Source organism: Passer montanus, unplaced genomic scaffold (assembly GCF_014805655.1).
Source record: "Passer montanus isolate IOZ18808 unplaced genomic scaffold, ASM1480565v1 scaffold62, whole genome shotgun sequence".
Taxonomy (NCBI): Eukaryota; Metazoa; Chordata; class Aves; order Passeriformes; family Passeridae; genus Passer; species Passer montanus.
Window position 1 is genome coordinate 4,073,411 of NW_024371260.1, and position 14,026 is coordinate 4,087,436.

General features: G+C 46.8%; 1 protein-coding gene across 4 annotated transcripts in view; it reads left to right on the forward strand.

The window, feature by feature from the left end:
- Positions 1-13,739, forward strand: part of SLC45A1 (solute carrier family 45 member 1) — a 32,712-nt gene extending 18,973 nt beyond the window's left edge. The window contains exons 1-11 of one of the 4 annotated variants that reach the window (XR_005629658.1): positions 102-845; positions 965-1,041; positions 2,802-3,192; positions 4,224-4,316; positions 4,748-4,972; positions 5,959-6,698; positions 7,841-7,994; positions 9,484-9,660; positions 10,304-10,509; positions 10,589-11,842; positions 12,358-13,739. Coding sequence is in view for 3 of the 4 variants with exons in the window: in XM_039727592.1 (XP_039583526.1) it covers positions 2,802-3,192; positions 4,224-4,316; positions 4,748-4,972; positions 5,959-6,698; positions 7,841-7,994; positions 9,484-9,660; positions 10,304-10,509; positions 10,589-10,870 (2,268 nt within the window). In the remaining variant the exon portion in view is untranslated. Of the gene's footprint in view, positions 1-101; positions 846-964; positions 1,042-2,801; positions 3,193-4,223; positions 4,317-4,747; positions 4,973-5,958; positions 6,699-7,840; positions 7,995-9,483; positions 9,661-10,303; positions 10,510-10,588 lie in introns of those variants that run through there. The other 3 variants (XM_039727590.1, XM_039727591.1, XM_039727592.1) reach the window with 3 other exon arrangements.
- Positions 13,740-14,026: the final 287 nt, after the last annotated feature.

A 14,026-nucleotide genomic window follows, 5' to 3' on the forward strand; every position in this document is an offset into this window, starting at 1 on the left:
AGGGGCCGTGAGGGGCCGCGAGGGGCCGTGAGGGGCCGCGAGGGGCCGCGAGGGGCCGCGAGGGGCCGTGAGGGGCCGTGAGGGGCCGGGCCGCCCCGGCGCGGCTCTGCCCGGCCGGCACAAAGGATGGGCAGGCGGCGGCCGGGTCAGCACCAGGGTCAGGGCCGGCCTTCCCCTGCGGCGCCGGTGACGCTGGGGTTTTGGGAGCCCTCGGTACGCGACGCAGGGAAACTGGAACCATGTTCTGCCAGAAAAGTGGACTTATTTTCGGCGTAGCGGTGAGGGGAGATGACCCTGCCTGCCGAGCGCGCACGTTCGTGCGGATAGCAGCCGGCATCGCCTTCCACACTGTGCTGTGCAAGTGTTGGTGTAACAGCCGTGGAGCAGGAAAAATCCCAAATAACTATTGACACTGAGGGCTAGCAGCCCTCTCCTCTCCCTCTCCACTGAGGGAGAGGTTTCCTGCCTTGCTGCTGTTTAAGATCACCACGTAGATTTACCCCAAGGCAGGTTTGAGATGTCTTTCTGTGAACCACCAGTAAGCTGAGGAAGATGGGGGATTGAGGATGTAAGCTCAGTTCATAGTTTTACACTGATTTTCCGCTGGACCAGTGACATGCTGTCAATAATAGCCTTTTATTTCAAGTAATTGCAGGTCACCACGTGTATTTTTGAGCCATGTGTGGGGGGTCTTTCTTTATATCACTAAAACATTTCCACTTAGGACTTGGAATGCAATCGCTTTGCAATACACAGTAAAGAGCAGGAAGATAAAGGAGGATCTAGTATGAAATCAAACTAATAGATGAAGATAAGGAGATAACACCCTCTGTGCCAATGGCAAGGTATAATAGTAGTGAAGGGGGCTGCTAGCTCATCTTCTTTGTCATGGCTCTGTGAAAGAAAGGGTTTTTTAGAGCCACTGTCATGAATCTAATTGGGTTTTTGTTATGTCTTCTTTCAGGTATCTCCTAATTTTTAACAAATTCTCATTGTGAGGAAATTACTTTTTCCTGGAGGCTGATAAAGGTACTCTGCAAAGTAAGTACTCTGCTTGTGAGAGACACGGGTCATAAGAAGTTGTCAGTAATTTGGAGGAGCAGTGTCAAGGGGAGCACTGGTGCAGACGTCTTCACAAAGTCTCCACATGCTTCTCTTTCTGCTGGTCCTTGTTTGGGACTTTGTGGCTAATGAGCCTTCCCAGCAAGATGCAGCTTGCTGTTGGTGCTGTGTGAGGTGAGGGTTGTCAAGGTGTGCAGCTGGGATTATGAATTGCCCGTTCTTCTCTCTTGCATGATAGACACCTCCTCTGAGGAGGAGCAGTCTGGAGGAAACCCTTGGTACAATGTTAGCAATATTTCAGTAGATGCCTTCTCACTCTCATCCTTCCTTATCCTCCTTGGCCCCCAAATGCACTCAAGTTACTCCAACTGCAATCTCCTGTGAGGTGCTGGGCAGTTTTGTACTGTGCAGTGTCTCTGGATGCCTGCATGGAGCTGAGGATTGGTCTGTGGAGGCATCATCCCCCGTGCTTAACACTGCTTGGGTTAGTGTGGTGGAAAACCCGGGCTTGTGGGGTTCTGCTTTTGGTCATAGTTGGGATCTACAATAAATTGTGGCTTTGTGTAGACTAAGGGCTACAGGAGGGAAGAGCAATGTATGAAATGAGCCAGAGGAAGAAGCAGAAAATGAGATTTAGGGGAGTGCTGTACAGCCAAAGAGTAGAAGAGCTGGGAGTATTTTCCCCAGGGGAATCGTGATCAAAAAAGTAAGAGACTTGTTTTACTCACTAGTGTGCACTTGTGAGGGTTTGGTGAAGAGGGATGGGGTGGTGTGGAGCTGTTCTTGTGCAGCAGCAGCTTTGGTCTGTGGGCAAGGAGGCATAAAGAAAAGGTCAGACTTCACTCATGAGCTGTTTCCATTTCTGGCAAAAAGAATCAAGAAATCACATGTGGTTTATGCAGCAGATCTGTTGGCATCTATCTGATGTGCTATTTTGGAAACCATTTGGCTGTTTTACCCACCACACTGCAGGCTTTGGCTACAGGAATGATTCTGATGAGATCCAAGGAGCCTATTCAGCACTTGGGGACCATTAAGCACTGCAAGAGGAGTAGCAGTTTGGAGGGTGGCTTGTGGGGTGTGTATCTTCTCATGATTCAGTTCCTAAGGGTCAGACCCCCTCCTTGCAGTGGAGATATCTCTGCTGAATTCAGGAGTGGGAATAGGAATAAAACCAAACTTGGTCATTGAGAAAAAAGTCTTGCATTAAGCCTCTGCACAGGCAGCAGGAGTCCTAGGATCAGTAGCAAAAGGATTTCTTGCCAAAATGATTTCATGTTGCAGCAAGGGTCTGGAATCTGCTGCCAGGCCACAGCTTTACATTATTGTAAACATAGACATAGATTATGATTTATTTTTTTTAGCTTGAGCGAGTTTAACCCAAGTGAATTCTGCATAAATGTAAGCCCTTTGCTGACCCATTGGGAACTTCTGGGAAGTGTGACATCTGTGACTGTTAATTGTTTTAAATATTTCAATCTTAATCCCCTGTGGTGGTAGGCAAGTACCTAGGTAACCTAGACAGTATTTCCGGTGTCTCATTTGTGCAAAGATGCAGGAGATGTGCCCATAAAGCACAAATCCTTCCATCAAGAGGTGGAAAGAAGAGGCTGTAACTAACACAAAGGCCACACTTCATATGTGAAATGTTGACAAATGACTTGAACTTCAATTAAAAAAAAAAAAAAGCAAAGTTTTTCTTCCCTCAGCCATTTTCTTGTGAGCTGTTTGTCTCGCAGAGCCCCACGATGATCCCCCCGTCTGCGCCGAGCCCTGCCAGCGATGCCGCGCTCGTGGCAGGAGTGGCTCCTCAGGAGGGCTGGAGGCCGTCGGTGCCCACGCGGCACCTCAGCCACCGGGCCAACAACTTCAAGAGGCACCCCAAGAGGAGGAAGCACATCCGGCCCTCGCCGCCGCCGCCCCCCAACACGCCCTGTCCCATGGATCGGGTGGACTTCGGGGACCTCCAGCCTCAGAGGTCTTTCCTGGAGCTCCTTTTCAACGGGTGCATTCTCTTCGGGCTTGAATTCAGCTATGCCATGGAAACAGCCTATGTTACCCCTGTGCTGCTGCAGATGGGGCTGCCAGACCAGCTCTATGGAATGGTGTGGTTCATCAGCCCTATATTAGGTAACTTTTTGTGTACTATTTCTTCCCTCTTATTTTTTCCACTATGGTTTTTTTTTTGTTTTTTTTTTTGTTTCTTTTTTTTTTTTTTAATTTTTTGTTTGCAATACCTCAGCTGTTCATGAGTATATTATCTCGAGGTTAAGAAGTACTACCCATAATTTTAGACAAACAAATAGGAGGACAATTCTTGCTGTGCCCTGCCTGAAATAAGACAAATGTGTTCAAAATACCTGTTCTTTTAATAGCTTCTCAACCTCTTAAAACTTGTGTGAGGGTAACCTTTGGTTGCTCTGTTCCTGTACTTAAAAACAAGCATAAGAAGATCAGTGTATCCATTTATGTCCCCATGAAAAAAAGCATACAGAGACAGTTTTCAAGGGTGTGTGAAAAAAAGCAGAGTGGGATTGCCTTCTCCTGTTTAACTTGCTGAAACAAATGAGGTGTTCCAATGATGAAAGACCATCCACCACTGGTGATACAGGCATTGAGTTACTTGCCTTAGCACAGAGGCAGGGCTGGGAGTGTATCCATTACTATGGATACCACTTGGAAAATTTTGTTCTGCCTTTCCTTGTACTCACGACATGTGCTTTGGAAGAAGACATAGGCCCCTCCTAACAGGCTGGCACAGATTAATACAAACATCTTTCCTACTTCCATATTTGCTTCCTGCTGTTTCCCAAGCTAATCCTGCAGGGAATCTCACATGTGATATGGGATAAATGAAATAGTTTGTAAGGAACAGAGTGCTTAAGAATGTGTAACTTGTACTCTGACTCTTCACCTGGTGTCAAACTCTGTGTTACTGGTGCAGTGCCCTGCAGTGAGCAGCAGCACATGGTGTTACTGAGTCCCTGTCCTGGGCAGTGCCAGGCAGTCCTGTGTGTGCCCCTGCGTGACCAGTGCTGCCTGGGGATGTCACTGCACTGTGCTGTCCTGCCTCAACTGCCTTTTAAGGCATGCCTGTTTTAACTCCTCTGTGAAACAGGCTTGTAGAAGAATCCTGTCCATTGGTCATTCCTTTTTTCCAGGGTTTTTGCTACAGCCTTTGCTGGGAGCCTGGAGTGACAGATGCACATCAAGATTTGGGAGGAGAAGACCTTTCATTCTGGTTTTAGCAGTAGGTGTGTCTTTTAGAAATGATGGCCATAACACTTTAAAATGTTGTGCATCTCTCTTCTGTGACATCCCTTGTGGCACTGAGCTCCTGAGGTGTTGGGTGTTGTGGGTCTGAAGAAGATGGTGAGTGACACAGCTGATGCTTTGGCAGCTGCAGATCCACACATTAAAGCTTCTCAGAGTCTGAAAGGATGTTTTGAGGGTCAAGAATGTGGATGTTTTAGGCCAAAGTAAACTAGACATTTGTTAAGCTGGAATAGTGGAAGAGGATTATGTGTATCCTATAAGCCACACTCATTTCCCAGGCTGCACTGATATGAACAAGAGCAATAGTGCTTGCTGCAAGGCTGTGCAGGTAGAATAATGCTTTTGGAGTCTGGAGCTCTGCAGGCTTGCTTACAAATAGTGACTGATTTTGTTTTGGTTTTGTTCCCAGGAGTATTGCTTGGGCTCTCACTTATGCTGAATGGCAAAGATATAGGGAGTGCCTTGTCTGACACTGAGAATAACCACAAATGGGGGATCATCCTTACGGTCTGTGGTGTTGTCCTCATGGACTTCAGTGCAGATTCAGCAGACAATCCCAGTCATGCCTACATGATGGATGTGTGCAGCCCAGTGGATCAAGACAGGGGCCTCAACATCCATGCTTTGTTAGCAGGTATGTCTTCTTGGTGCTTCCTGGGAGATGTCAGCCCTGAGTTAACAAGCCCTGCTGTGACAAAGCAGGGTGTAAACACTGGTCTTTTCCTGAGAGGTATCACTAATTAACTGTAAAAAAAAAAATCATCTACTTATTGCAAAAGGCTCTTGTAACTACCACCACTCAAACAAGATACAGTCTCAGGCTGTTCATCTGAGGGTCCCTCACATATTTTGTAAGACCTATGGAAACAAAATTATCTCTTGAGGGAGGAGGTTTGGCTTCCTGCAGGTGTGGAGTATGTGTCTTGTAGTTGCTCTGTTGGAGGCAAAAGTGCATCCTGGGTGCTGTTGATCCCTCACTGCTGTCATCTTCAATTGCTGTGCTGCCCTGTTCTAGGAGACTATTCCACACTCTTGAATGTGTTTGTGAGTAAGAAAGGAGAGTGTTGAAAGACTTTCACCATGTGAATGGAGAGGAAGGTGCTCTCAAAACTTCCCTGTTCATCGGTAGTGACACAGTGGCAGTTTTGTACACTGTCAACACAGTGCTGAGTAATGAGCTTGCTGCACTTCTGAAGTGATTGGATCTGTCTTAGTTAGATCTGCATTCCTCATATGAGGAAAATGGATTTTCACTTTCAGGAAAACAGTCTTAGCTGAATGATTGCAGAGCCTTGTCACAAGGCTGGTGGACACTTCTGTTTACGGACTGAAATAGCTAAAGGTAAGGTGTTTTGTTCTTGGCAAAGAAAAATAATAATTTTTAATTATTTGTATCATCACTTTCACAGCACTTTCTCCCTCATTCTGTACCGTGTTGGTACATGCAGACTGTCCTTGTGGCACAGCTGTGTTTATTAGTGCATATGAAGTGAAAAGGGGTCAAATGGTAAAACAGAAATGTCAGATTCTACTCATGATTCAGTAGACAAGCGATGCTGTGCTGCTACTGACTTGTGGGACTGGATAGGGAAGATAATCTTAGCTCTGTTTTTCCACCAGGTCTTGGAGGTGGCTTTGGTTATGTTGTTGGAGGAATACACTGGGATAAAACCAGTTTTGGAAAAGCTGTAGGAGGGCAACTTCGTGTCATCTATGTCTTCACCTCAATTGTACTGACTATTGCTACTGTGCTGACTCTAGTTAGCATTCCAGAGAGACCCTTAAAGTCCTCTAACAAGAAGAAAAAGGTGATGAAAAGTCCAAGTCTTCCTCTCCCTCCTTCTCCACCTTTCTTCTTTGAGGACAATGTAAATGAAAACTCTGCTTCTCATAACTCAGCTCACATACATGCAAGTTTTACGAGTCCTGTTTCCCCCATGAGCCCACTCACGCCAAAATACGGGAGTTTTATCAGCAGAGACAATTCTTTGACAGGACTTAATGAGTTTGCATCATCCTTTGGGACTTCAAATATTGACAGTGTGCTTATAGACTGTTTTACAGGCGGGCATAATGGTTACATGACACTTCCAGCTAGTTTGTCCAGGCAGCCTGTCAGTGTCAGCTTTCCTCGGGTGCCTGATGGCTGCTACCATGGAGCAAATGGAATTCTGGAGCAAGGGGAAAGCAGCTTAACATCAGGGTCTGATGGTGATGTGCTGAGAGTGGGCTCACTGGATGCAATAAAGCCACGGTCATCGGGGATCTTGAAAAGACCTCAGACCTTGGCCATTCCAGATGCTGTAACAGGACACTGCCCAGAGAATAACAGAAGAAGAAATGTAACCTTCAGCCAACAGGTAAGAGCAGGAAATCAATATGATCATGTAAACATGATTGTTATTAATCTCTTCATATAGTTTTAAATAAGTGGTGCACAAATTATTCATTAAAGGCTCTTGTGACAGCTTCCTCATAAAAGTTATGGGAACAGCACACCTGCTATGACTCTGTCAGTAAAGTAGTGGGTAGAGTGTGAATTATGGCTGGCAGTCTGTCAGCTGCCTTTGTTAAGATGGCAGAAATGGGAATGTCCCACTCTTAACTGGGCCAGTTGTGACAGTCAGGTCAGTATTTTTAGTCCTGCTTCACTGCCAAGGGAGCTACCACATGAACGTAGAAAAGGTCACATTTTCATTGAGCCTGTATCTTCCCTTTCCACAGAAAGACCTGCAAAATAGGGCCAGGGATAGGATTCTCCCATGAGCTTCTCCTTATGGCAGTCATTACATCTGGCTCCATCAGGGAGGGGAGCTTTCCCTTACTGAGGGATAAGACTCTGACCTCACCTCCCACTGTTGGTGATAACTTGGAATGTCTGAGACCTCTGCATGCTGGCCCATTTTTTTATGATCTGGGATGAGGTAAACAGTCCTCTGTTATTTTTTTTTGTTTGGTTTGGGGATTTTTTAATTTTATTTTAATTTTTGGGGGTGGTGGTTTTTTGTTTGTTTTGTTTGTTGTTGCTGTACTTTTGACCCAGTTTGTGAGAGCAGACTTTGTTAGGGCCAGGATTTTACATTCTGGGCACACTGAGGTTGAGCATTGAGGTTAGCAAGCAATGATAATGTGTTTCAACTAAACTCATCCTCTTCTTCCTCAGTGTCTCTGAAACTTCAGTGTCCACATTCACCTGAAAGTGGGTACATCTCCTATAAATGCAGTGGAATTTATGCATTCCTGCTGTGCCTGTGCATCTGAATGTGGTTACCAAGTCCCCTAGTGAAGGGAACTGTTTCAAGCACACTGAAAGCCACAGTGCAGTGCTGCCATTGTCACTTGTTCCAGTCCAATACACTTCTTAACCACCAAGTCAACATACTCCAGCAGCAGAGTTAAACCTTCAGATGATCAGATAGGTGTGCAGTATTGCATACATCTGCTCAAAGGATGTTTGTGCCTCCCTTGCTGTGCTGTTGACCTGGCAGTTCTTACGGTGCAGGTTGCTAACATCCTGCTGAACGGGGTGAAGTACGAGAGCGAGCTGAACGAACCGGGCGAGACCGCGGAGCAGCCCCTGTCTGTGAAGCTGCTGTGCTCAACCATCTGCCACATGCCCAAGGCCCTCCGTAACCTCTGCATCAACCACTTCCTAGGTACTCCCAAAGCACCCTCTTGCCTTCACCAGGGAGTTCTGTATTTGCAGGGCACCCCTGATGAAGGCAGGAATGATGCATCTGACTCCATGTTCTCAGAAGGCTAATTTATTACTTTATTATACTCTATTATATTGAAGAATACTATACTATACTGTGCTATACTATACTAAAGAATACAGAAAGGATACTTACTCAATGCTAAAAAGATAATAATGAAAACTCCTGAAAGACTCTGGAAAGAGCCCTGACACAGCTTGGCCATGATTGGCCAAAGAGTGAAAACAACTCACAGCAGAATGCAATGAAACAATCACCTGTGGGTGAACAATCCCCAAACACATTCCACATGAGCACAACACAGGAGAAGCAAATGAGATAAGAATTGTTTTTCTTTTCCCTGAGGCCTCTCAGCTTCCTAAGAGAAAAATCCTGGGCAAAGGGATTTTTCAGAGAATGTGAATGCCACAAGGGAGGGCTCTACCTTGGGTGAACCTTTTTCAATTTTATTTATTGCTACAATGGCTGCTGATAGAGACAACTTGATTTCTTCCATATAGATACTAATAAGGAACCTTCTTAGAACAATTAGAAAGGAAAAAACCCCCAAACATCCCAGCAAAGCAGTAAAGCCTGTGTTCCTAGAAAGGGAGCAGGAGCCTAAACCAGCACATCTTAAGGGGAATGTTCTACAAGCAGAAAGATGAGATTAGTTTTGTTTCCATGCTTCCACCCTGAGGCTGGTATTTACTTTCCTCCCTTTGACTGCTGATGTGCAGGGGTCCCAGAACAGGCCAAGAGGAGGTGTGGAGCATGGCATTGCAGGAGTGCCTGTAACCAGCACAGTATTGCCTTTACTCTTAACCAGTGTGTCTTAACCCAGGTGTTTAGGAAGGGCTTGCAGTCATTCCAGTTTACACTGAATTGGACAGAAGGGACCAGGTAATTAATACTCATTGGCTGTGAAAGGAATTAGGGGATTATCTACATCAATGGCCTTGCTGCCAATTTGTGAGCAGAGTTTTTAACTGTGTCAGAGGCACTCTGGAGGCTGCAACCATGACATAAGAAGCACTCCTTCCAGTCCTGTGTGGGAGGATAACAGCAACCTGAAATTACTATGGGATGAGCCACTCTGTTAAACTGAGTGCTGTGTCCTGTCAGAACCTGAAGACAGCTCAGACTGCTGTCATCTGTTTTTCTGTCTTGCTAAACCAGTATTTTGTGGCCTTTAGTCAGCCTCGAGGTTTCCACTTAGGAATTCAAATGGTAAATCTTGGTCTTTAGAAGCCTGAATGTCTTTAACAAACATTGCAGCATTATGCAGGGGGAGCAGCGGTCTCAGATAAATGTGGCTGGATATTATGTAACACTCAGCTTGCACAACCTGTCCTGGGGTGTGATTTGTAATGCAGCTGATAACATCCATGTAATCTTAAGGGGAAACAGATATTCTCAAATCCTAATAAGTTACTTTTCTCTTTTTCAGGGTGGCTTTCATTTGAGGGGATGTTACTGTTTTATACTGACTTCATGGGAGAAGTAGTGTTCCAGGGGAACCCAAAAGCACCTCACAACTCAGATGAGTATCAGAAGTACAACACTGGGGTCACCATGGGCTGCTGGGGAATGTGCATCTATGCATTCAGTGCTGCTTTCTATTCAGGTACTTGGTACAGCTGTCTTAACTACTGCTTTGGGAAAAGATACATTTCTTAAAAATGGTGATTCTGCAACAAGTAGGCCAGTGTTTAGTTGCACACAGCCTACCACATGGCACAAGTGCTGTAGCAGGGTGTTCTTTTTCACCCTTTACCTCTGCTGCTTAGCTTGGCCTGCACTGACAGCAGGTGAGGTCAGCAGCCCAGTGAAGACACATCTCTTGTAGGATGTGGCTCCTTTCACAAGTGGCATTTTCAAAGTACATGGAATGCAGAGATACATGCAGCCACCATAGGCACAGTTCTGGTGCAGCACCACCCAGTGCCTGTGTGCCCCAGCAGAGCACTCAGGTGTCATGTGCCACCCCAGCACTCTGTCATGTGTGCCATGCCTCTGCCTGCCCACCCCATTTACCCCTCTGGGACTGGGGCACTGCCAGGCCTCAGCTCTGCCTTGCCCTCTGTGCAGACAGGGCAGCAATGCTGCGTCATGGAAGCCAGATTTGGAAGGGTCCTTGGCTGTCATGTGCAAGCCACCAGTTCCTCAGTGGTCCCACTGAGGTGTGGCTGCCTGAGCAAGGGTGACCCCTCAGCGGGTGGCAGTGGGAGGGCTGCAGGTCACCCCAGAGCTGTACCATTTCCTCACAGCCGTGCTGGAGAAGCTGGAGGAGCGGTTCAGCACACGGACCCTGTACTTTGTGGCATATTTGGCCTTTGGGCTGGGCACGGGCCTGGCCACGCTCTCCAGGAACGTCTACGTGCTGCTGTCCCTGTGCGCTACCTACGGCATCCTGTTCGCCACGCTCTGCACGCTGCCCTACTCCCTGCTCTGCGACTACTACCAGAGCCGAGAGGTGAGCCCCGGGCTGGGGAGGGGCTGGGGAGGGCCGGCAGCCCCGGGACGCCCCTCACCGTGTGCCGGTGTCCCCGCAGTTCGTCGGCTCGCAGGCGGAGGGCACGCGGCGCGGCATGGGCGTTGACATCTCGCTGCTGAGCTGCCAGTACTTCCTGGCGCAGATCCTCGTGGCCCTGGCCATGGGGCCGCTGACGGCGGCCGTGGGCAGCGCCAGCAGTGCCATGTACTTCTCCAGCCTGGTGTCCTTCCTGGGCTGCCTCTTCTCCTCCCTCTGCGTCACCTACGAGCTGCTGCCCGCCGACGAGCTGCCACCCGCCGAGGAGCAGCGCCCGCTGCTGCCCCGCGCGCGGAACGAGTGAACGGGACAAGCTGCCTCGGCCTCTGCTGCCTCTTTGCCTCACCCCTGGCCTCCCTGTCACCACGGGCTGTGCCCCCTGGGATGGCAGCAGTGGGCTTGGCACACGGGAAGAAAGGTGTGTGCTGGCTTTGCTGGGCTTTCCCCTGCCGGTGGAAGGTGAGGGTGAGGCAGCGGCGCCTGGCACTGCTCGTCCTTCCCCGAGGTGGCAGAGGCCTGTCTGTGCTCCCGGGGGGCAGCAGGGAGTGCTGGGGCCGTGCCCTGTGGTGCTGGTATCCCGGGGTGACTGCCATTGTCCAGCACGGGGCAGGAGACCTGGGCAGGACAAGCTCCCTGTGTCACTGCTGCACAGACCGCCACCGTGGGAATGGTGACGTGCCAGGCTGCGGGCAGGAGGTGCCACCTTGGCCAGGCAGAGCAGCCCTGGTCACCAAGGGCAGTGGTGGTTCCTGTGGGGGAGCTGCAGGTCCAACCTGCAGCCTCTGCCCGTGGAAGGCCTGGCTCTGGAGGGTGCTTTTCAAAACTTTGGGAAGGCTGAGAGAACTGGCCTTGCTTGGGTGGTGTAAGTCCTCTGTCCAGTGCCCTGGGCTTCTGGTGCACAGAGCTCCCACCAGCAGAACTGCTAAAAACACCTCTGTGGGAGCCAGCCTGGCTCCCACACCCCACTCTGGGGGTCCTGGCTGTGGTCCCTGGTGATGTTTGCCAGTACGTGCATATTCCATTCCTCATTAGAGTTTAATTAAGACTGCAGGAGTTTGTGATGACTTAGCAGGAGGATTTGTCCATAATCCAATTCAGCAGCAGTCCATAACCCAGTTCTGGGGAGAAAGGTCTTTTCCCATCAACCTCCCTTGGACAGAACGTTACTCTCATGAACTTTACTCATAAGAAAAATCATTTTCATGGAAGCCTCCATCTCATCATTCTTGTTTGTACAATCTCACCTTGGGGCATTCTGAAGCCTGAGGATCAGTGGGTAAGTGCTTGTGAATTACAGCTGCATCTTCCACATCTCAGTGAAACCACTAAAAGGGCTTTGGGTTTCATTACCTGAGAGATTCCTTAATTATTCTGATTTTAGAAGGTGGTATGTGAGAATTTTTACAAGTTCTAGTTAAGGCCAGGAGTTAATTTGAAATCATTAATGAAGCTATTTCTAAAGCCCCTGTCAGTCTGCCTGTGTATTTGGGTAGGCAGCCAAGTTCTGCCAAGGCTGGTGGGCATTTGGTGCTCACATGTGCTGTGCATGGCATCCCTGTAGATGATATTTGGCCCCTGGATCCAGAAGAAGGGTTTTCTCTGGGGAGTCTCTCCTTTTAAATGGGTTGTACTTCACTGTTCACCTAAGTTCATTCTGATCCATGATGCCAGTGAAATAAAGTGTGTAATCTTTAGTTGTTGTGGCTTACTGTAATCCAGTCCTGAAAGCATAATACATAACTTGTAAGAACCCCTCATTTTTGTCATCTGCTCCCAATTTTTATATTCTAGAAGCAAGTTTCATATTGACTTAAACAGAGGAATACTGCTGAAAGTATGAAGTCAAGCACTCAGAGATCAAGAACTGGTAGCTGTCAGACTGATGAGTACATTCACCTTTCATTTCTGTTTGGGCTTACATGGTGTCACAGCTGCAGGAACATCTGTGCCATTTCCTTCTTTATGGGGCAGCTGGCTCCAAGAGTGTTCAGGACAAAGCTGGGACAAGTAACTTGAGAAACAATGGCATTTGGCACTTCTGACAATCTAAAGACTTGACTTTGGAAAATTATTCTTATTAGTCTGCTTTGTAATCTTAATTTCTCTTCCTTCTCAAACTTTTAAACTCAAAAATTATTTTATTTTTTGTTTGTTTGGTCCCACTAGCTAATGTGGTGTTAGTTCTTAAATTATTTTTTCTCCTCTTAAGTTTTGTAGCCAGCATTATTGCACTAAATGGATTGTGAGCACTTTACTTTTCCAGGGAGCTGGAGCTGCAGATCATTTTGTTGTAAGTGAAAATCTTCCAAAAATTCATAAAATCAATGTATTTGATGATAATGTTTGTCTCCATTTCCCTCTGTAAATAATATCAACTACATTTATGTAGTTCTAAAACTATTGCTATGCCTGTATGCCTTGCCCAATGGACTCTGACATTTTCTGGTTTATGGGATATGGACTTTATTTTGCATAGGTATTTAGGTAGTGTTACATACACAGGACTTCTAAGTCAGCATCAGTGTGTGTTAATTTGGGGCTTTGAGCAATACTAGTGGTGTCTGGAAAAAACCCAGAGCCTGTCACCATCATGCAGAGTTTAAAATTGCACCAAATCCTTAGAAATAACTTTAAACAGAGGCATTGCTTACTTGCTTATTCTTTTCCTTTGTCAGACAGTTTGTATTTTACAGAAATTACTGTATATGGTCACTGGTGAACTGTGAGCTGCAAGGTGATGTTTCCCTTCTGGAATCCAAAGGCTTCAAAGATTCTGTCTAAATTTGCAAGTTACTGATTAAAAAAAAAAAAAAAGATGCATGAGTTTAGGCAGGAAAATGATTTTATGCTGTGCTGTTTTTCAGTGATGCCTAAAGGTTAATTTTGATTAAGTCCATATCATTAAAGGTTGCTTCATGGCAATTATTTGTGATGTTTGTAAATGTATTTATTACACTTGTACAAAGCAGGGAAAATGGGGAGAGGGATGGAGAAAAGACCTAACTGGTTTTCACATGTTTGTAATTCAGCTACCTGTGACCATTTCAGCATGTCTGCAGCTCACTCATCCTCTGCTGTGTCACTCACAAAAACCTCATGATGTCAGAACTTCTGCTGTTCTTTGGTTGGAAAAAGAACTCTTTTCAAGAATAAAATTTATATCTATAAATGTAGTATGTATCTAAGTATATCTAAGGTACCTTGGGAAGTATTTCAGTGTTCTCCAGACAACTGATTTTCTACAAATGAGTAACTAAGCATCTTGCATTCTATAGGAGATACACTTTATTAAAACAAGAATATGTGGAAAAGGTGACTTTCTTAATGAGTTCTCCCTCCCTCAGAGGTTGGTTACACTCACAGCTTTACTGAGAGGCAGCACTGGAACTTGTCCTTGCCTGACATTTGGTGACTCATTTGAGTGCTGCACAAAGGAAACCCCAAAAAGCTCAGGGGGGCA